General features: G+C 41.5%; 2 protein-coding genes across 4 annotated transcripts in view; one reads left to right on the plus strand and one right to left on the minus strand.

Annotated features, from left to right (window-relative positions):
- Positions 1-5,267: 5,267 nt before the first annotated feature.
- Positions 5,268-6,107, minus strand: MS3_00002933 (uncharacterized protein; the record flags this gene model as incomplete). The annotated part of the gene is made up of 1 exon (XM_035730626.1): positions 5,268-6,107. The coding sequence occupies one exon, from the start codon at positions 6,105-6,107 to the stop codon at positions 5,268-5,270; it is 840 nt and encodes a 279-aa protein (XP_035586804.1).
- A 1,858-nt stretch (positions 6,108-7,965) lies between these two features.
- The window catches only part of RABEP1_1 (Rabaptin, RAB GTPase binding effector protein 1), a 37,029-nt gene continuing 20,898 nt past the window's right edge, over positions 7,966-24,096 (plus strand). For 2 of the 3 annotated variants that reach the window (XM_051210594.1, XM_012944740.3), the window contains exon 1: positions 7,966-8,065. The gene's annotated coding sequence lies outside the window, so the exon portion shown is untranslated. Of the gene's footprint in view, positions 8,066-17,922; positions 18,103-24,096 lie in introns of all 3 variants that reach the window. The other variant, XM_051210595.1, reaches the window with a different exon arrangement.

The raw sequence follows: 24,096 nt of genomic DNA on the forward strand, positions 1-24,096 counted from the left end.
TTTGAATGCAACAGTCTCCATATTGTTTGCTCTGGGTTCGAGTTTCGGTTGTTCATAAACTGTTATCAAATTTAGACACAGCTATCGGCTGTCTTTGGACTATCGTATGTTGTAATCATTCTTTATGTTACTCTTACAGGATGCCTTTGCTATTTTCATTCTTGAGCGACGCGTTTAAACGCCTAGACACCTCACAAGTTGAGGTTTGTAACTAAATTTTGTGTATTATTTAGTAAAGAACCGCTTTTGTAGACAAATCGTTGTTTTGGAACTTCGATTTTGCGCGTATCTTAATCGAGGTTACTTGGACGCTTCGATAGAATTAACACAAGGATAAAACAAAAATTCCTTAGATTTGATATATGTATTTCACGATCAGTTCCTGTCACCATTTTTGAGTTGCCCTCCATTTTATCTATACCCGGAGAATTATTATAGGACTATAGGCAACATTTGGCATGCGATGATTCCACCTGGTCTTGAATCGAATCAATTTCAGGTCGATTCTAGTGTAAGATTGTTGTATTGACGTTGGTTTCTTATCAAATGACCTTAGAGTTGAGCACACTAAGACTGAGGTGGCTTACAATAAACGTTGAGTACTGGATGAAGTTTGGAAACATTTCGATGGGGAAACATGCAACCGAGATTTTATGGTTCGGCCACGCAGGCCTGGTCATATTATATAAGCACTTAGACTTTACATCAAAAAAATTATTTTGTAATTACTTCGAATGCATTTTGTGGTGGTTCATAAAAATGCCTTAGCGACTGTCACGATAGGACGGTGGTGACGCTTTCAAGCAAGATCAGGTAGTTAAACTATGGAAAGTCCACAATAATGGATTTTATCTCTTATTTTGGTAGCATATATAAGTGCAGTATTGCAGTCGTAAACCTTAATCCTTCATTACTGTACACCTTTCACTTTGTTGAGTTGACTTACTCACGAAACCACACGTGGCCTGGTTTCCACTCTTTTCTGCTCTCGGTTTGAAGAATTAATACTGACTTGCTTGGGAGTGCTTTAGTGATGTCGAAGTAGTATTGAAATATTATTGAGACAGTTCACACTGGCCGGCTGACTTATGCAATTTATCACTGTTGTCCTGCTAAATTTAGAACCACGATAATTCTGACGGTTTTACTAGTGCTACAAAATTAATAGTCTTCATCTAGTTTAGGTTACTAAACATGATGTGACCGTCCAACCTATGTAATCTTACACAAACGTTGCACAATCTTTTGTCCTGACGTACCACCCTGATTCTTAAGATGTTTCGAATAATGAACAATATCTTAACGGCTAAATGGTTTATTTAAGATTTGTTGGTCGCCACTTTATGCCAATGCAGAACAAGTGAGCGGACAGGAGTGTATATTTCTCTGCTGAATATCAATACGCAAATACTAGGAAGCAATTATTATTTGAAGCCGAACTATTGAATAACATGAGTAACTGTGTCGTTTGAAAGTCCGTGTTAATACCTTGGTAAATACTCCAACGTTGACCCTAACGCAGCCTTACATATCCCTGCTGAAGTCGTGTAAGCTGAATGAACGAATTTCAATGGAGCAAAATCAAGTTTACGATACCAATTTGTTGACTTTACTGGTATACTGGCAAATATGCAGTCCATTTATGGAAATTCAGTAGTGTTCCCCACCGATAAGAGTGAGAGACTTACCGCTAGCTCCTAGGAATTAGTAATTTTGATGTATCCAGTGTCTTTTGAAAAGGCTTTGTTCTATAAAAACATCCATACTTGAAGTTAGACAAGTTTAGCTGTTCTGATTACATGTGGAGCCTAATTACAATCAATAAAGTTGGTTTATTCTCCTTGTTTAGTTTACTTGTCGAGTTCACCAAAGTTAGCTAGAATGATTTGGCTGCTTAACCTACGTACCACTACCTTAAAAGAATGCGGTTCAGTGACTGCTCTTTCTAGCTAGCTAAACCCAAGTGGTCAGATAAACTTCGTCAGACAGATGTATAACATCTAAAGCAGCTACTTTAGCCACGAGAAATTAAATGGTGTGTACTTGCTCTTCACAAATCTACTGAACATTTAAATATTTGAAAACCATTTAGCTGTCTACATAACGGAGAGTAACTGCTCAAGCAAGAACAGTTCTCGTTCACCCTATATAGTGTCTCTGTCGAACTTACTGAAAAAATTATTCAGGCTGTTAGTCTGGATCACGCGGAATAGAATATCTTAGCGACGGAACAACATAGTTTCAAGAACTGTCTTTCATCCCTGGTTAATTTTATTGCGAGGAAAGATTTAACTGCAGCAAAGTATGAAATATTTGCAGTATTAGTAATTAGTTTTCGAAGCGACAAGTGGCTACAAGTGAGAGTGAATAGTTCCCTATCATTATGAGGACCTAAGAAGGGTGTTATTCCTCAAGAGACAATCTTGAGCCTCGTATCGCTTTACTTTGTTGTCAGTAATTTAATAAGTGTCACAAAGTCATACATCTTACATTTTACTGATGGCACTGAAATTTAAAGACTTGTAGATAACCAACTTAGATGATTCGTGTCCAAAGATTAGCGGCCTAATCATGTTAGATGAAAATGGTACGAACAACCACCTAACTGTGAAGTCACAACTAATGGATATTACCTAACATGGATTACCTTTTCGTCATATCCAGGTATTATGGTCACTTTGATGATCATACAACACAAACGACGTTATTACAGAAATGTATTAGCAAGGGTAGGAACAAGAAATAAAGTGCGACCATCACCACATACGCCAGCCCATGGAGTGAAATTAACTAATGAGAGTTAGTTGTCCTTGACTTTGACGAGGATCGGTGAACTGATCTATATTCAACGGCCCGACTGCCGGGTGATTCGTTTAAGGACCAGTTACATTTCACTGGCACTACAGACTCACATTCAGTGCTTGATATGCCGGAACAACGGGAAGATATAAATGCAATGGCTGGGTGCACTAACAGGTGGTCTATAAAAGTAAATCCTAGAAAGATGACAATTTAAATAGCTGCGTGATACTTGGAAAAGTATTGCTTAAAGTAACTGATTGCAAAGATTCACCAACTGTTACGAGTAATGACCTTAGAATTAGTAATAGTTATAGACGTTGACTGCCACAGACTTCTAGATCTTCTAGGCCGCACGACAATCGTTTCGCCATTTAGATGAGATGTTTAGGGTGTCATTGACCATATATGGAACGTGACATTCCGGTTAAGAGTGTCTATTTTAAATATGACTCCCTTGACTGCAGTGGATCATCAATACCTCCAGGCAGGAACATAGGTATATTAACTATAAGAGAGGAAAAAGAAAAAAGTTGGTAAATCATAGTAAGATACTATGCTTAGACCTTAAAATTAGGCCAAGTTTCGTGTTAAAGGACTCCCGGGAAGTCTCTTGGACTAGCTCAATCGGCAGCGAATTCTAGCATTTGGCTACTCTTAAAGAGAAGAAGTAGAGTCTACAGTCCGTTCTGCTGAGCTGTGTCTCCAGTTAAAGATCAAGGATGCTGTAATCCATTAGGAGGTCACCTCCAAGACGCCTGTACTCCGAAGGGTAAAGGTTTAGTGGTTGAAGGAGATCTTCATAAGACTTGGATTTGAGTCTTCGAACTGATTTCGTAGCTCACTGTTGGATACGCCCCGGAGTGTCCTTATCCTTTTTGAGTGAGGGAGGAAATAATAGCTTTCCGTATTCTAAATGAGGCCGAATGAAAGTTCTCGAGTCAAATTGGCCAAAAATGCGCTTCAATGTTATCAGTGCAAGGTTTACACGAAAGGCATTTTTGTCACAGTTGGATTAAGACTTCAGATCATAGGGTACCAGCACTCTTAAATCTTTTCAACTCAGGATACTTCCAGAAAAGAGTTACCTGAGTTGTAACTGTATTCTACAACATGTCTCAGATGGACTACTTTGCACTTTGAAGTATTAAACGTAAGTCCATCATCGTCTGCCCAACTTTGAAGTCGAGTCAGATCCTCCAGAAGTGCCTGTCTATCCTCTTGGTTACGTACCTCTCTCCAAAGTTTCACATCATCAGCGAAAAGTAGTAAGTCAGACGACGCCTGCTGTGGAAGATCGTTTATATAAATCAAGAAGAGAAGAGGTCCTAGTACTGAAGCCTGAGGGACCCCATTAGGACATTCCATAGCCCGAGAGAAAGTGAGGTTGACCCTGACCTTAAAATGTCGGTTTTTAGATATGAAGTGAGCCAGTCGATTAGAGGTGGTCTGATACCCAATCATTTGAGCTTATTGATACGACATATATGGTTGACCCTATCAAAAGCTTTTAAGAAATCAAGGTAAATGATATAAACCTTCCCCTTGCGATCGAGGATGCTTGTCCATCTGTCCACCGCAGTCAGTAGGTTAGTTCTACAAGAATGACCCTTTCTGAAACCATGCTGCTGGGGTGATAAGAAATTTAAGGACAGTAAATAGTCATTTGTACCGTCGCATATTAGGGACTCCATAATTTTTGAAGGTATAGAGAGAAGAGCTACCGGTTGGTAGCTTGAAGGTCTGATGCGTTGACCTCCATTGAAAATTGGTGTGATGTGAGCCAGCTTCCAAACTTCCGGTAATTAGCTTCGGCTTGGCGGGCGTGAGAAGACCATGCTAAGTGGTGTTGCCAGGATTGAAGCTGCTTCCATCATTATAGCAGAATTAACCGTATTCGGACCAGGAGAAATGTCTTTTCTTAAGTGCTGCAGTTTCCGGTACAGCAAGTCAGCGCTCAGGTTAACTTCGAAAGTTCTGTACACTTGCAAATGAAGCTGTCATCAGTATAGTTGATGTGGGTCGGTTGAAATGTCTGAGAGTATTGTTCAGCCGGAAGGTTAGTGGCGTCGCCGTAGTTATTGGTCGGGCTTTTTGGGACCTAGCAGTTGGGAAACTCTAGTTTTGGCTTGACGAAGAGAGGCTGCATAACGGAATAAAATTTTCGGATTAGAGATAAATTTATCCATAAGCTTTGTCTGGTACTGAAGCCCGTCTTCTCTTATATCCTTCTTGGATATGTTCCTTATATGTTTGTATTGCCTGGACGCTCCATTGTTGTCAGTTCGTTTTTATTCTGCCCAACAGTGCCTTTTGTGGTTTAGCAGGCGAATAGTGCAGTTCTTGATGATTGTAGGTTGCTTGTTGCTTTTGGGGACCGCTTAAGGAACTGACTGCTTTGTAGCACATGAGAGCGTGTGCAGTAAGAAGTCACTATGAGTATCTACATCAAATTGAGGGTGAACTTCTCAATCCACCTGTTGTAGATAGTCCTGTAGAGCTGACGCATTCAACCGTTTGAAATTCCAGCGCATGTTGTTGGTGGGATACCTTAACTCGGTTTTCGTAACAAAACTGAAAGCTATTACGGCGTGTTCGCTTTTCCTCAGGGGAGCCAGGATTGAGAGGTTTTCAACTAGAAATTCTTCGTTTGTAAATACACAGTCTAAGCGCGACGGTGTCTGACTGTTTCTCCAACGAATTGCCGACTTCACATTTTCGCATAATCGCAAATCCTCAATGAGGTTGAAGAACCGAGCTTCAGTTGAGTTTTCACATTCAATATACGTATGTTCCGCGAAATTGACTCTGAGGAGATTGAAGTTCCCTAGAATCAGGATATGAGTGAAACCGAGACGTGTAGAGCAGGATATTCTTTCCAGCACACGACTGTCATAACCGATGTCGGCAGCGGGCTTTCTATATGTGACTCCTAGTAGGCACCTCGACGTAGTAGACAATCTTACAGAGCACCATATGGATTCCTGAAGATTGTTAAACTCGAGGTTGTGAACTTGGTGTACCTCCAAGCAAGATCGTATGTATACGACTAGTCCACCCCCAATTCCTGTTTTTCTGTCGTTACGAAAGAAAGACATCCCAGGTATTGCTAGCTCCTGATCCGAGAACTGAGAAGGTTCAGATATTCTTATCAGATGAACCCTATTAGCATTGCTAAGTTCACGTAGATCAGCCATTTTGTTTGGTAAACTCGCGGCGTTCATGTATAAGCAGTTTATGCTTTCAAGTTGAAGCGCATGAGCTTCTTCTGTATGAGCCTTACGTGAATGGACAGGTAGCCTACCCATATAAGGTTTGTCGAGTTGGTAGGCTCTGTCCTCTACACGATTTTTATCATCGAGACAGTCCACAGGTGGAATGGTCAGCTCCAAATTGCCTTTGTGCTTGATCGTGGCGTCATGTGGCCTATCCGGGTGTATATGGATTCAAGTTGGCAATCAATGTCTATTGGCACGAAATGCTTCCAGAATTTTAGCCGCCATAGTGGAGGATGGGAAATTTGTCTTTATTAACCGGGGGTCTAGAATCTCCGTCTTTCTTGGCTAGTCTCATCACTTGTTGAGTCAGTATGTTTTTGAGTCTCAAAGATTTTCTGATGAATTTCCACTCCCTAATATTAGAGTTTGCTTGACTAGGGTCCGTGTTTTCCGGTACACCTTGCACAATTATATTTCTTCTGCGGAAAAACTGATCGCGAGTTTTTTTTTGGGATGTTCCGGATGAGATTGCGCTCAGAATACGGTATGTCGGGCAGTATTCTAACGTTCCCATCGGATTTCAGTGAATGACTAGCTAGCAGGACATCCTCTACGTCGGTAGCATTCTTAAGTGTTACACGAAGTAGCCTCGGGTGATTTTGATGCTTAGATTCCTTTCCCCGAGTGAGCCATGTGACCGTCAAAGGCTCTATCGTAGGAAGTTTAAGTTTCTTGTTCAATTCACCCCAGAACATCCTGTCATTTTTGTCCTGCAAACAGAGAGGAAGGTCAGGGTTGTCTTTGAGGTTCATGATTATGAGCGAGTCATCACGAACCGTTATTGTTTTCCCAGGTTATCAGGTGTGTTCAGGTTCAGCACCTTGTTGTTTGGAGGTCAAGGCACGTCTCTGAATCCTAGGCTCTTTGATGACCAGACGGACATTCTTGGGGGTAGACTGTGAGACCAAACCACCAGTTGATTTCCGTAAAACACTTGAGATGTTCACCTTAGACGATGACGCCTGGTTGTTTTTAGCTCTGTTAACGTGGGTCTAATCACCTACAGAGTTTTGGGGAACCACTTTTGCTGGGAGGCCCGAGTTTACTGAGGGAGTCTATTAACGTCGATGTAATGATGGTGCTGAGTTTCAACATGTCATTATTAGTGCTAATGTATGCTCCGTCGATGGTAGACCTGTCGACATCCCTATTTTTGTTTTCGTTGCGCGCCCTTGTTTGTCCACCCGTTTTATGACTGTCTTTTTCCAATTTTTCTGACAACTTATTCCGCAGATCTGTCAACAGGACAATGATGTTACTCAGCAAGACTGCAGCATCCGTGTTGCACATAACACATTCCCACTTATGATCCGACTTGCTGAGTCTGTTTTAAGCAGTTGCTGTGAGATCTGTGCACGCTTCGTGGAACCAACCTTTGGAGTTGTCGCACTCCATGCCAGATGTAACAGGAAAACGGCATCCAGGTCGTTTGCATGAGATTTTCATGATTATATTGACGTAAACTGTGTTATAGATGCTAGCAAAGACCTAAGACCGTAAAAAATACACTAGAAAGCACGCTAAGAACGGGAAAAAGTGGATAAAAACGGATGAGATAAATTGAACTGGCCTTTACGTGAAAAACTGGAAAAAGCGAATAGTAAGCTGAGGCAAAACCACAGTTAACTATTAAATTGGGTGGAACTCGAAAAAGATTAATCTATCAAACGTATAGCTGTCGACTGGGCAAGTTCAAGTGACTTCACAGGAGTCCTTTAAGACGAAATCCGACCTAATCTTATGGACTAAGCGTAGTATCTATGATTTACCAATTTTTTTCTTTTTCCTCTCTTATAGTTAATAAACCTAGGTTCCTGCCTGGAGGTATTTATGACCCAGTGCTACTAGACACGGAAGTCCGTTAAGCGAAAGCTTCTTCTATTCCGTCCACAACCATTTGAACCATTTTGAAAATAATCATCCTAAGTAAGGAGGTCCTTTCGAAAAAGCGCGTTATGGCCCTTACTGATTGATGTCAAACGTATTCGGTTAGTTTAGATAATTTTCTTGTACGTCATACTGCATTTCTTATGACGAGTTTTCTCTAAATAAAGCCGAAAACGCAAGTCAATAATTTTTTAGGTGTGGCTCGCTCATGCAGTAGCTTTGAGGTTCCTGGGTTTCTGCATGAATAATTATCTGACTCACTTGGCTTGGAGCTGTATCGTATTTCAACACACTCCACTACAACTTCCTGAGTCAATCCTTTTCAAGGATTTTATGAGGTGTTTAGTCAATTTATAGTATTGATACTAATTCATCTGTTTCTCTCGCATTCCCAATCTCCCTATTTTGGGGAAAATTTTGCCGCAATAGAAAACTTTGGGAAAATAGCACAAATACCCCGAAATTTCCCTAGGTCTGCAGAAAATCTTGGGTTTGCCCATGAATATTTTACCACTGGGGTTTTTCCCCAAAGTAGGGAGGTCGGGCTTCGATATTGAAACTGGGTATCTTCCAACCAATTTATATGACGTCAAATAATACCAAGAATTCCTGTCAAAACCAGCAAAATGCATAAACAAGACTGAGTTTAAACCAAGTTCTCTCCAATTATGTAGAGGACTGAAATTCTATCGTAAATTTTCCAAATCAGTCGAATTCCTCCTAAGAAGTCTATCCTCCTTAAAGTCTTTCATCAGCCAGATTTAGGATCCTCCATCATATTCACTTCCAAAAGTTGTACTGAGCTAAATATGTTAAGCAGATCAGTTACCTCGGGTTTGTTATTTTTGTTATGGTAATTTATAACAGTTCTGACAAGCTTGGTTGTAAAGATCTATAGTTTTTCGTACTAATCACGAAGTAACGTGTTTTTCGAGTATCAAGAAGACACACCTAGTAATCCCGAATCGTAGCAAATACTTCACTATAAATCTATATTTATGATAGCATACTCCAAACTTATATAATCTAGTGTGGTTTTGCTGCCATTTATTCACCAGTAGTGTTGGTGTTTCGTATCAGTCATACTTTCCTCTGTTTCAGGTTGTCTTCTCCTAATACCAACACCAATATTGTCATCTCCATAGTTTACGTAGCTTTCGTTACCTTAACGTGTTAACGATTTTAGCCAACATAAGTATCTTTTCCTTACTTTCCCAACCGTAACTGCTACATTGACTTGGTGGTTGTGCTCGGGTATCGTTACCCAACCGAGTTATATTAGGTGGGATACATTCCCTTGGGTCTTATCATTCCAGACAAGTCGTTTGGAGAATGATAAGACTAAAAAACATCAGATTAAGTTCCAGGGGCAAAGTTGCACTGCTGACTGTATAGGGATTCTAAAGCAGTAAGATGTATCCGTCGGATAACAGCATCCGCAATGATGCTGCCTTCTCAAAACGGAAGGGGAAAGTTGGAAAAGATTGACCTTAAAATTTCACTCCTCACCTCACTGCACGTACTTCCGTCTATGGGGGTAGGGCTTTTTTAAGTGGGGGGATAACCTACCAAGAACTTCACATAAAGAGGTCATGGGCGATCGGCCTGAGACGGATGTCCACTGGGTTCTGCGTCGACGCTCTCAGGTTTCTAAGACCACCACTAATTCAGCTACTTTTTCAGGTCCCTCAAGAAATACCCCTCTAGGGTGTGAGAAACTAGTACTTGACAGCCGCCTCCATACCTCTATCAGCACTCGATATCTTGTTGACGATCAAATCCTCTCACCTCTTAATAATTTTTCCGTACCCACAACTAACCCTTCATGTATATCTTGATCACCTCGTGTCAATTCTGATAACAGTTCACCATAAGGTCTCACTCGACCAGTTGTGTTTGAGTAGAGAGCCTCTATAAGGTTAATTCACTTCTTTGGTACTCCTTTCAGTGACAAACACTGCCATAGAACCTCACGATCAACAGAGTCAAATGCCGCCTTTAGGTCAAGAAATACTACGATTGTGGGGCGTCTGAATATATGTCTATGCTCTAGGACCTGATGTAGTGTGAATGTCTGGTCTATACAGCTGTGTGAGTGCTGGTGGGGGTGTGAGTGATGAGATCAATGCACGTATAGTGAAAGCCAGAGCGGCTTATGCCAATCTGGGCCATCTTTGGCGCCTTCGTGATGTTAGTCTGGCTGTAAAACGTCGGATCTACAACGCGTCGGTGAGAGCAGTTCTGCTCTATGCTTGTGAAACCTGGCCTCTCCGAGTTGAGGATGTTAGACGACTCTCTGTGCTTGGTCATCGTTGTCTCCGAAGGATTGTTGACATCCAGTGGCAACACCATGTTAGTAATGCAGAGGTTCGGCATCGTGTGTTCGGGCACAGAGATGATAATTCAATTGGTGTCACCATCTTGAAACACCGACTTCAGTGGCTTGGACATGTTCTACGAATGTCGTCCCAGAGAATTCCATGTCGTGCATCATTTGTCGACGCTGAGACTGGTTGGAAAAAGCGGAGAGGTCGTCAGTGTATGACATGGTCTCGTGATATGAAAGAAAGCTGCAAAGGACTGGCTTCTGTTGGTCCTTCACGACTCCCTAGCTGGGGTCCGAGAGATGGTGTGACACAGTGGCTAGAGACGTTATCAGATATGGCTCAGAATAGAAGCCAGTGGCGATCCTGCTGTAACCTTCTTTTACTTTCTTCATAAAAAGTGGTTGTGTCTTCCTTAACTGAAAGATTTCTTCTGATTGTACCTGTCCGTTCCGCCATTTTTACCATCATTATTATTACACAACCTTACATCAATCTCTTTTATTTTCTCCTTCCCCTTAAATTCTCATTGTTTTGTGTGGCGCATATATATTTGGCTCATTCTTGTACCAATATTTATGTGTTCAAATAAATAAATAAATAAAATCTGCCCATCGATCCAATCTCCTGGATTGAGAATGAATAATATGTCCATATTCTTCCGATATAGCTTTGCTAACAGTTCGATTCCTAATACCGGTTTCCTTAACAAGTCTGAACAGTTGTCTGCTGTTACATAGTGCCGCTGCCTTTTCCATCTCTTGCTTTCGCTTCCCATCGCTGTTCACAATCATTGCGTAGGCTTCTTATCAGCATGCGCTTAAGCTGACTCCGCTCTTCGTTATGTTCAGAGCCAGATGGGATAAGTTTTCGAGCACTTATCAGTGCGATAGATGCTGCTGAGACCCAGTGTTTCTCCCTAACCTTATGGTTTACCTTACTAGCAGATATCACTGCTGTTTCCACAGCTTTTCGGATATCATTCTACGCTGCTTCGGGGTGGGCATCACTTACATGGCTGCCTAACTGTTTCTTCTAGTTGTTCCTGAAATATATTCTTAGCTTGGCTATCATTAAGTAGGACCCTAAGAGGTTTACTTGCAGCGTCTTTCCTACGCCCAGTAAGACGCAAACAAATACGCGCTTGCACTAGAGCATGATCTGAATCTAAGCATGTACTCCAGAACGAGCGACAGTCTTCTATCGAGCCCCTCCATCGATAGCTGATAGCGATGTGATCTATTTGAGTCCAACGTTGGGACGAATTAGGGGGTCGCCATGTCAAAAGATGTTTTTCCTTATGCTTAAAGTTAGTATTTGCAAGAAACAGGAGGTTATCTGAGCATAGCTGCAACAGACGGTCGCCATGAGTTTACTGCACAGCAGTTCTCTTCGTTCTATTTTATGAATGCGAAATATGGCAATTAAGAGAAGGAGATATTCGTTAATATTATTATTATTATTTGAACACATAAATATTGGTACAAGGGGGCACCAAATATACATGCGCCACACAAAACAATGAGAATGGGAAGAGAAAAAAGAAAGGTGAGGAGCGTAAAAGAAAAAAAAGAAGAACAATAACGACCAGATTAGTGTAAGGTAGTGTAATAATAACAATACTAATCAGTCAGTCAGTCAGCCACAACGTAGGACCAGGCACATATAATAATAATAATAATAATAATAATAATAATAATAATAATAATAGTAATAATGGGGTAAGCGGAAAGGTACAACCAGAAGAAATCTTTCAGTTAAGGAAGACACAACCACTTTTTATGAAGAAAGTAAAAGAAGGTTACAGCAGAATCGCCACTGGCTTCTATTCTGAGCCATATCTGATAACGTCTCTAGCCACTGTGTCGCACCATCTCTCGGAATCCAGCTAGGGAGTCGTGAAGGACCAACAGAAGCCAGCCCTTTGCAGATTTCTTTCATATCACGAGACCATGTCATACACTGACGACCTCTCCGCTTTTTCCAACCAGTCTCAGCGTCGACAAATGATGCACGACATGGAATTCTCTGGGACGACATTCGTAGAACATGTCCAAGCCACCGAAGTCGATGTTTCAAGATGGTGACACCAACTGAATTATCATCTCTGTGCCCGAACACACGATGCCGAACCTCTGCATTACTAGCATGGTGTTGCCACTGGATGTCAACAATCCTTCGGAGACAACGATGACCAAGCACAGAGAGTCGTCTAACATCCTCAACTCGGAGAGGCCAGGTTTCACAAGCATAGAGCAGAACTGCTCTCACCGACGCGTTGTAGATCCGACGTTTTACAGCCAGACTAACATCACGAAGGCGCCAAAGATGGCCCAGATTGGCATAAGCCGCTCTGGCTTTCACTATACGTGCATTGATCTCATCACTCACGCCACCACCAGCACTTATGCAGCTACCTAGATACACGAACTTCTCGACTACTTCTATCTGCTCGCCATCCAGGGTGAGTACAGGATTAGAATCCTGCCAGTCTTCTAGGATTATTTTGCACTCGGAACGTGTGAAGCACATGTCATACCTACGGACGCTGACTACCAACTGACCAAATAAGGATTGCGTATCATCCCACAGTAAGACAATATCATCCGCATACTCAAGGTCGAGAAGTCTTTCTCCAGGCAACAGATCCACACCTCTATTACTTACATCCGTCAGAGCTGTTTCCAGAATGTTATCGATGGCAAAGTTGAAGAGAAATGGTGAGATTGGGCAACCCTGTCTGACCTCACTGCTCGAATGGAACAATGGAGAGAGGTGGTTGTATGCCCTCACTCTATGTTGTAACGGGTGTGACTGCAGGTTTTAGATACGCAGCGTTTTACTGATCGATTCAATGGACAGTGACACGTAATACACGTAAGGGACGACCTAGTGCCCTGATTGGCCCTGCTCCGCTGTCTGTCCTAGCCAGTTGAGTCAAGAACGCAAGTCACAGCCTCTAAGTTATGAATCATTGTATTTCAAACATACTCTATTTATATACCAAGCAAACAAACCACATCGTACCATAAAATAGGAAACAACATTTGTACAATATTTAACAAGTGAAGTAAACATCGACCAATAAGAAATGTACATTTAAGGTCCAAGACCACCATAGACTTAACACAATAATTATTGGTATATTTTTCCGACTACCTAAAACTCTACCTGAGGTGTTTGTATATAGGGCCTTTAAGATGTTAATAAACTTCTCAGGCACACACTTCTTCAATAAACAATCCCAGAGAACAGTCCTGTCCAACGAATCGAAGGTAGCCCTAATGTCAAGAAACACTATGATTGTTGGCTTGTGACGGGTATGACGGTGTTCTAACATTTGGCGGAGGGTGAAGATATGATCAATACATCCTCGACCAGAACGAAAATCAGCCTGCTCCTCGCGAGTCAATCTTTCTCGGGTTTTGAACAACCTACGAAATATGACGGAAGCCAATAGCTTGGACGCGATCGGAAGTAGACTTATTCCCCGATAGTTGTTACAGGAACGACGTGAACCCTTTTTAAAGATAGGGACAACTATCGACTCACTCCATGACGTTGGTACACTCTCTAGTTCCAAGACCTTTGTAAACTACACAGTCAGCTCCTTAGGCAGAAAGTCACCACCATCTTTAAAGAGCCGGAGATAAGTCATCTGGGCCCGGTGATTTGTAGTGCTTCAAGAGTTGGAGTTCCGTGCGGACTTCCGCCTCATTTGGTGGGTCGACCGTCACCGGCCATGGAGGGCAGGACAGTCAGTCAGTCAGCTACAACGTAGGACCAGGCACATATGTGCATCGGTCCAGGTTGCCATACCGCATCAGCACAACAAGATGAACACCGGATTCATAGCAGTGGTTATGTCAAAGGTGGTAATATATAAGAGAAAGATTGCATATAGAGGTATAGTACAAGAAAAAATTGGTTCGTAGAAAGAAAGATATGAAGCGATTTTAATCTCTTAGTTTAAGGGAAGACAGAGAGTGTATACACCGACGCCATTGTGATCGATTCTGAGTCATGTCATCAAGAGTCTCCAACCATTGGTTACGATAGTCACGCGGACCCCAACCAAGTAGTCTGCATCTACCAACATGGCTCAGACTAGAAGTTAGTGACTTCAAGCACTGATGCCACGTTTTGGTTTGGCCGCCCCTAACTTTCTTCCAAACATCCCCAACACCGGTTAGCACTGCACGTCGTGGTAATCGGTGTTCAGGCATACGCAACACGTGACCCAACCATCTCAGTCGATGAAGATTCACAACCTCATCAACTGATTTACCATCATTCCTTAATACTTTGCGTCTAAACTCACTATTACTTACCCGGTGATCCCAGAAGATGCCAGCAATACTTCTAAGGCATCTGTGGTCAAATACTAGTAGCTTACGAGTGTCTTCTACTCTTAATGGCCATGTTTCGCTGCCGTAAATTAAAACAGAACGGACTGCCGCGCAGTGTACTCGTCCTTTTATTGATAGACGGATATCTCACCTTCGCCACAGGTGACGTAAGTTGGCAAAAGCCAAGCGAGCTTTTCGAATCCGTGCTGAGATTTCGTCAGACACCAACCCATTAGGGCTGATCAGACTTCCAAGATAAGTGAAGTTGTCAACGCGTTCCACTACTTCACTCCCTATCCTTAGTTCAGGTGTTAACGCAGACCAGTCCTGAAGCAACAACTTGCATTTAGAGGGAGAGAAGCGCATTCCAAACATTCTGGCATTGTTGCTCAGTGCTACCAGAAGACTCTGCATTTTGTCAGCGTCTTCACCAAACAGGACTATGTCATCTGCGTATTCTAAGTCGATAAGTGGACCTCCTGGATGGAGATGTTGCCGGAGCAGCAGGTCAGTTGAACTGCCCTTCGAAGAATTCTGCCCATCGTTCAAGGCGTCGATGGATTTTAGTGATTGGCATCCCGTCATCCTCACAGATTGTTTCGCTCACACCAGACTTCTTACTGCCACAGGGCTCGGATGAGTTGATAGAGCTCCCAGTAGTTATCAGATGAAGCTGCTGCTTCCAGCTCACTAGCACGCTCCGACCACCAGGCTTCTCGATCCTTACGCAAACTTTTCCCAATTTCCTTACGTAACAGCCCTCGTTTGTGGTCAGACTCACGGTCACCCGGAGTAGACCGACGAGCTTCGATGAATTGTAAGAAGCCTGAATAAACCTAGTGCTCATAAGCAGGACGTTTCGCGAAGCCGCAAGCGGCTTTACTCGCCATTTTGAATGCGTCATCAAGTTGCAACCAACTTGCTGACACCAATCATTTGGTGGCGGACACTTCGTTGACCACTGAAAATTAAGGTAAGATTGGCGCAAACAAGGGCATGGTCAGAGTTCAGATAGGTATTCCAAAAGGAGTGGCAGTCTTGTACACAACCACGCCAGCGGTAGCCGATCGCGATGTGATCAATCTGAGTCGAGGCTTGAGATGCAGAGGGAGGACGCCAGGTGGCACATCGGCGATGACTGTGCCGGAAGTTAGTGCTAGCCAGAAACAGGTTGTGGTCTGTAAACAGTTGCAGTAGACGGTCCCCGTTATCTGTCCTGCGACCAACAAGTCCCCATCGCCCACCTAAACGATTCTCTTCTGTGCCTAGATGCCCGACCTGAGCATTCAAGTCTCCGGCTAGTACTACAATATCTGTCGAACGCACTTTCTGGAGATCAGTTAACTGGTGGTAGAATTTATCCTTGATTGCATCCGGGCTGCAATCTGTTGGGGCATAGGCGGAGATGACGAAAAGATATCGTTTCTCACGCCGATTTCTTCTCACTTTGATGGAATTCTCTAATCTAACAGCACATAGCTGACTGTTAATGGGGATCCAATCGATTAGTGCTGTCTCGGCTCTAGCGCTTAGTGCGACACCAACGCCAGCAAGACCAGGCGAAGATGCCACAGGGTCCCCGGATAAACACATTTTAAACAAGCTTTTCGAAACGACAGATGGAGAGCAAATTTGTAGTACTTCACCAGAGTCTTGAATACGGGTCTCGAATAGACAACAAACGTCGATATTAAGACTTTCCTATCTTTAAAACAATTAGTCCCTTTGATAAATTTTGATAATCTTCGTCTTCTAATATCATTATCGAAACTTTCCTATCTGTTGTCCGACCTGCATAAGTGTGCGAACGTTGAAGGCAGCCAGTTTGAATGGTGCACGTAGTTTCAGAAGAACTGCTTCAGTATTCGTATTTGGTGGTAGCATATAATTTTCAACCAGGCAGTGACTCGAGAACGTTTAGATAGAACCGAGTTTCCATCATAGGCGAGCTGCTGTATAAGTCGAAAAATAAGGATACACAAAGTGGGAATAAAAGGGAGTGAATAAGTGACGTGGTAATAATAATAATAATAATAATAATAATAATAATAATAATAATAATAATAATAATAATAATGGTGTGAATTGTTTGACTGTTAATCGAAGCGTGAATAGAATTTTCAGTAAATATCGTCATTTTCATTTTATTTGTGTGTGGGCTGTGATACTGCCCGGGTGGCCAGACCGAAGCAGGTGGTTTTCTTAGAGGGTCACACCCCAAGCCTTTGACCTAAAGGTCTGATCCACAAGGCAGTGGAGCATCATGAGGAGATGCAGTGCCATGGTAGCCGGTGACCAACGATTGGTTCATACGCCATTTGTTCCCTTAGGATACTGGAGACCATGTGCACCATTGGTTTCGGTATTCGATCATAGGTGTCTTCGAAGCATTGCTAGTGTATTTTGGGACCACGAAGTAAGGAATGCCTGGGTTAGGAATAATGTACTAGGTAAGGATTGAAAACCGATTGATGAGAAAGTTAATCTTCAACTGAGGTGATTGAGACATGTGTTACGTATGTCCAACCACCTCCTATCTCGATGAACGGTGTCTTCTAGCGTAGGAGTAGGGTGGAAGAAAGTTAGGGACGTCCAAATCAAAACTTTTCGTCGGTATATGAAGTCACTAACAATTGGAATTACCCATGCTAATAGGTGTAGGCTAATTGTTTGGGGTCCACGTGATTATCGTAACCAATGGTTAGAGACTTTGATTGACATGGCTCAAAATCGTTTGTAGCTGCCCAGATGCATCCATTCTTTGTATTTTCTCAAGTTCTAAATTCCTCATAATTTCGCGTTTATATTTCACTAAACTATATTTTTCGAGTCGTATTTTCAATGTCTAATCGTTTTAATCACCACTGATAATTTTACTACCTCTACTATTCTGGGATTTGGTCTGACAATTTCATTTCTTTGTGCTAATTGGGTGTGGCAACCTGGACGGATGTACCTACGCATTAGGTTCTACGTTGCGACTGACGAACTTGTACAAAACTATCTGTCAATTTTGTTGGGCAAAACTTTGGAATGATTTAAGTTTCAACCGCTGAGATTATTTCAAATATAATTTTCACAAACAATGTCTTCTCTATACTTAGTGCGCAATTTCTGTTAAACTATTCATTTAAATATATTTGTGCTAATGAGGTGTGGCAACTTGGACCGATGCATATATGTACCTGGTCCTACGTTGTAGCTGACTGATTGAAATATTTACGAATTTTCGTATAAAACATCTGATTCTTAGTTCCTGTCCCAATATTTTGCATTTTTACACAGCCCATCATAGTGGGGATGACGTCACAGATTGGGCGGAGCTGCTTGGAGATACCTGGTCGGTGGTCTGTGACTCAAGAGAGTAAACAGGCTTAAGTAACCAAGCAACACAAAGCACTCAGTAACTGTTGTGAAAGTCAGGTCTAGTTGGCGTTAGAACTCCATAGTTCAGCTGACAGAGTAGTAAGTTAATCGCCTATAAGCCACCAGTTAGAATTCAGTCATTTAAGTTTTTTAGTTTACGCTAACTCGTTCCCAGGTAATTAAGTATGAATCACACTTTATTTTTTAGGGCCACTGATACTATGTGGTCGCCCAAACCAAAGTGGACGGAAAGGGCACCGAACCTGGAACTTAGTTATTAGAAGTTTATTTCCTGTTCTTTTAATAACACTCACTCTCCTTACACTAGAAAAAACTGGCAAGTTTCAGGACGAAATGAAAATGAGAAAATGCGACTCATACTAAACCATTCTGTAGAATATTAGGGTGATGACCAGCTATTTGGATTCAGTTGAGAAGCGTTGTCTTTAAATTAAAGTAGTAGTGAAGCGCAAGAATATTTTATACACCTTCGGAGTTGGTCATTACTGATATATGCCTGATAAATAAATCCAAATAAATAACATGGATTTCATAAGTCGGTCCTTGAGATGCAAAGTATTCACCTTAGTACACACTTTTGAAGGCTTTTGTACAACACTACAAATGCTGACTTGATATCAACCTTATGACCAGTCTCAACCAAATGTTTCGCAATTGAGGTAGATGTCTGTCTATCCTGTGACCTTATTTGACCATTGGAATTCATTTGTTTCTTCAGCCATTTGGGTATGTGTTTCGCCACCTTTATTTGCAGATCACGATTACTTCTCCCTATGTACGTATTTCCGCACTATTAGACAGTGAATGCGACACAATCGCTTATGTGCTATTTGGGTTTTGGTGAAACGTAGGCCTTGTCTTTTCAATAATAACAAGTTGGGTTGCATAAAATGTCCGGTTGATGGCTAATTTAAGTCTCCGTTTCAGCATGAAACTATATGAATCGCTTCTAAATAGTAACATAATGTAAACTCGCTTTTTGGGTGCCGGATGCGTCATAGGTCTAATGATATTGCAACCCTTCCAGTGGTTTATAAGGTTCAATGGATAACCATTATTCATTAATATTTCAGTTAAGAGCTTCGTCTCTACTTCAATAGTATCGCTAGTACAAATGTGATTGATTCTGTCGAATAAGCCCTTTATTAATCCGCGTTTGTAATTAATTGGGCAGTGACTATGTAAATTAAGATATTGCCAGGTCCATATTGGCTTTCAATATACAGAACGTTTTATAGAACTATCATCTCTGCTACTAATCAGTATGTCTAGAAAAACAAGTTTGGTTATTCTTCTCTTCTTCGCATGTAAGTGAAATATGCTTTTGGCTTGAGGTTCTTGAGGTTGGCAAGCGGTTCACATCTTCACGTTTATCTCCTATGGTTATGATGTCATCAACCTACCGTTTATACAGACAGATTCGAAAAGCTCGCTTGGCTTTTGTCAACTTACGTCACCTGTGGCGAAGGTGAGATATCCGTCTATCAATAAAAGGACGAGTACACTGCGCGGCAGTCCGTTCTGTTTTAATTTACGGCAGCGAAACATGGCCATTAAGAGTAGAAGACACTCGTAAGCTACTAGTATTTGACCACAGATGCCTTAGAAGTATTGCTGGCATCTTCTGGGATCACCGGGTAAGTAATAGTGAGTTTAGACGCAAAGTATTAAGGAATGATGGTAAATCAGTTGATGAGGTTGTGAATCTTCATCGACTGAGATGGTTGGGTCACGTGTTGCGTATGCCTGAACACCGATTACCACGACGTGCAGTGCTAACCGGTGTTGGGGATGTTTGGAAGAAAGTTAGGGGCGGCCAAACCAAAACGTGGCATCAGTGCTTGAAGTCACTAACTTCTAGTCTGAGCCATGTTGGTAGATGCAGACTACTTGGTTGGGGTCCGCGTGACTATCGTAACCAATGGTTGGAGACTCTTGATGACATGACTCAGAATCGATCACAATGGCGTCGGTGTATACACTCTCTATCTTCCCTTAAACTAAGAGATTAAAATCGCTTCATATCTTTCTTTCTACGAACTAATTCTTTCTTCCTGTACTATATCCTTATTGCAATCTTTCTTTTATATATTACCACCTCTGAATTAACTACTTTTATGAATCCGGTGTTCATCTTGTTGTGCTAATGAGGTATGGCAACTGGGACCGATGCATATATGTGCCTGATCCTACGTTGTAGCTGACTGACTGAGATTTCGTTAGACACCAACCCATTAGGACTGACCAGACTTCCTAAATAACCGAAGTTGCAACCGGATTTGCGTAAACTGTGTCCAAACCACCTCTGGTCATTGGTTGTGGAATATCTTTTATAGACAGCTGTTTATAAATACCTGTACTTTTTTGATGATGCTTGTGGTGGTTCTTTTCATTTCTGTACAGTGGAACTGTCTTAATGTTTATATGGAAGATTCTGACTTTGATGTTGCCTGATAATTGATCTGGGTTCTATATGTTCTTCAGTTATAGGAATTCTACCCTTGCCTTTGCATCCTCATCGGATCCTCATTTTTCGTCGATGGTGCTTCCTAGATATGTGAAAGTTCCCAACTCTTCCAGATCTCCATCGAGTGTGATTGAGTTGGTGTTCTCTATGTTATATTTGAGGATCTTGGTTTTTCCTTGTGTGTGTTGGGGTCCACTGATGCTACGCTGACTGTTTTGACCTGCATTTGTTGATGTGTATGGAACAGGAGAGCTAGGTCATCTGTGAAGTCTAAATCGTCTAGGTGCATCCAGGCTGTTTATTGTATCCCGTGCTTCCTCTGAGAAGCATAGGTCTTCATAGTCCAGACAACCACCAGAAGGAAGAGGAAGGTGGGGTGTAGACAGCCTTGTCTGACACCGGTCATTACTTGGAATGCATCTCTCAGCTGTCCTCTATGCACGACTTTGCAGTGTAGTCCATGGCATGAATTACGGATAATGTGAACGATTTTCTCAAGTACACCGTAGCGTCAAGGTTTCATAACGTTCTCCTATTCATACTGTCAAATGCTTTTTCATAATCTAGGAAATTGATGTATAGTGACGAGTTCCATTTAACTGATTGTTCAAAGATGATCTGTAGTGTTGCGATTTGGTCTGTACATGGTCTATCCTTACGGAATCCATCCTGTTGATTTCGAAGTTGGGCGTCTACTGCGTCTTTTATCCGGTTCAGCAACACTGTTGAAGACTTTTCCTGGTACTGATAGTAGTGTGATGCCTCTGTAGTTTTCACATTTGCTCAGATCGCCTTTCTTTGGGATCTTGATGGGGTGTCCTTCTTTCCAGCCCGTCGGCACTTGTTTCTCCTCCCAAATCTTCTTGAATAGAAGGTGAAGCATGTTTGTAGTTACTTCAATGTCTGACTTCGGTGTTTCAGCTGGTATATTGTCGAGTCCTGCTGCTTTCCCGCTCTTGATTTGTCTGATTGTCATCCTGATTTCTTCGGTCGTTGGTGCAGTGACATCTTTTGGGAGGTCTTTGGTTGCTGCTTCAATGTCCGTTGGATTAACTGGAGCTGGTACATTCAAGAGTTCCTCAAAGCACTCTACCCATCTGCTCCTCTGTTCTTGAATTTCAGCGATTGGCCTGCCTTCTTTCTCCTTGACCGATATCTCTGGTTTACTATATTTCCCTGCTAGTTTCTTCGTTCTATCATATAGCTGTCTCATATTTCCTTCTCTTGCAGCTCTTTCCGCTGTCGTTGCTAGTTTTTCTACGTATTTCTGATTGTCGGCTTTAATGCTCTTCTCCACTTGTTTGTTTGCTTCTGTGTATTCAGCTTGTGGCTTGGTTTTCTGTGTTGTAATTTGGCTGTTACTAATTGCTGTCTTCTTGTTCTTCCTTGCTTGAATCTTGTCCAGTGTCTCCACAGAGATCCATTCCTTATGATAATGTTTGTTGCGGCCCAGAATCTCCTGACATGTTGAAGTTAATGCTTCTATGATACTGTTAGCGGGACATAGACTAGATTAAAGCATGCTCAATGCATGATTGCTTTGGTGCACGCTGATTGGCTGATTCTTATCCAATCAGCACTAGTCGATAGTTGGAGAATACTCTGGAATATTCTTATGTAAAAACTATAAATATACTGACGTTTTCCCTATTGTGCTTCTGACTTGCTTCTTGCTTCCATCTAACCTTGTTATTTGGAATATAATCTCCTTCCTGTTCAACCGTGTTCTGATTTGGGGACTTGTCGAATGAATCGGTGTCCAAGAATACTAAGCAATAGGAATAGCTGGGTCATTACCGTAAGAAGAGATTATAACAGATACCTTTCCAGTTGTCCTCCATAGTAGTTTCCTCTTCTTTCAGTAGATCTTGTAAGGCTTGGAACCTGTTGTTGAGAATTATTTTGAATTCATTGAGTTTGTTAGTATCCCGTAGGAAGGCTTTATTGAACCTTTGTAATGCTGTTCCCCCAGTTGTCCAGTGTTTCTTTAGCTTCACTTTCATCATGGCCACAATCCGGTGATGATCTGAAGCTATGTCAGATCCTCTCCTGGTTTTCACGTTTTTCATTGTGAATTTTGTACTGATGCAAATATGATCTATCTGGTTCTCTGTGGTGTGGTCCAGTGAGATCCATGTAGCTTTGTGTATTCGTTTGTGTGAGAATATTGTGCCGCCTATGACCACTTTGTTGAATGCACATAGATTTGCAAATCTGTCACCATTCTCGTTTCTCTCTCTCAGTCCATGTCGTCCCATGTTATCTTCATATTCGGTGTTGTCTATTCCGACTTTGGCGTTTAGATCTCCTATCAGAATGGTGAGGTCCTTTATTGGGCACTTCGCCATGATTGGTTGCAGCCTTTCATAGAATTGATCTTTATTGTCGTCGTTGCTATCATTGGTGTGTGCATATCATTGGATAACATTCATTGTGCTCTCCTCCTTCTTTGTTTTGAATGATGCTTTGATGATTCTGGATCCATGAGATTCCCATCCTACAGGTGCATTTCGTGCTTCTTTTAACAACAATACCTCTCACGTACCTAACTTTTGCTCCAGGCGGAGTTATAATAAAAATAATATTGATCTACATCTAATATAGTTACTTAATAGTTATCTAATCGGAATATGTGTAATAATAATTCATAAGTAATTCCTGTCAGCTACCATTCATTTATTCTTCGATAGGGTGTAGTCGGAGTGGCGAGACTATAATTTGTGGATGAACCAATCAGATTTACGATAACAGATCTTGAATTTTGGCGCGAAATCAATTCATTCATTTGGCTAAATAGAGTTTTGTCATTATAGCTGATATCAGTTCGTGATGAAAACCCTATATCTGATTCCTAACCCTAACTATCAACTGTAAATATTAATCTTAATTCCTCACACTGTTTTATAACCGTCATTTATCTGTAGTATATAGGCTGACATTCCCAAGATCTCTTTAGCGTCGTTCGAAGGTCGTCCATAAATTATAGTCTCATTGGCGGAGTTTTCGAATCTCTATAGTCCTAATGTATTTGTGATAGGTAATTCTGAATCTCGTCTGGACACTGAAGAAAAATATGGTAAATGACTGAATTATTTAGTCCAGCTTATTACGTAGCTATTATAGGTCAATTTTAATAAAGTAGATTTGTGTAATGACTCCATTCGACCCTTTCCAACTAAATGCTTACCAATATACTAGATAAATTACCCGACAGGAAATGTCGTTGAAACCTCTCCACAAGAGTGATTGAATTTGTAAATACACCTTGAGGTGGCGAAATCAGGTCATTTATCATGTGAACAACTTTTGTTGATCGACTAAAAATTCTTGGATAACAGATCTTTTATACAACTCAAGTAATTTAATTTTCAGAGGCTATACCTTCATTAATTGTTTTTGTGATATGAGGAATAACATGCGATTTCATTCTTAAACAGTAAATCAATTTGAATTCCCAACTCATTTAAACGGCTATAGCCTTTTTTATGTTTACAAATCGTATAAAACTTATACGTGTCGTTGGGGTTCTAAACACTGAAGTTCGGTACTTAGAAAATCCTAAACTTCTACTTGTATTGTTTGTCGATTAACAGGTAATATGTGAT

The sequence above is a fragment of the Schistosoma haematobium genome, chromosome ZW, assembly GCF_000699445.3.
Source record: "Schistosoma haematobium chromosome ZW, whole genome shotgun sequence".
NCBI classification, from domain to species: Eukaryota; Metazoa; Platyhelminthes; class Trematoda; order Strigeidida; family Schistosomatidae; genus Schistosoma; species Schistosoma haematobium.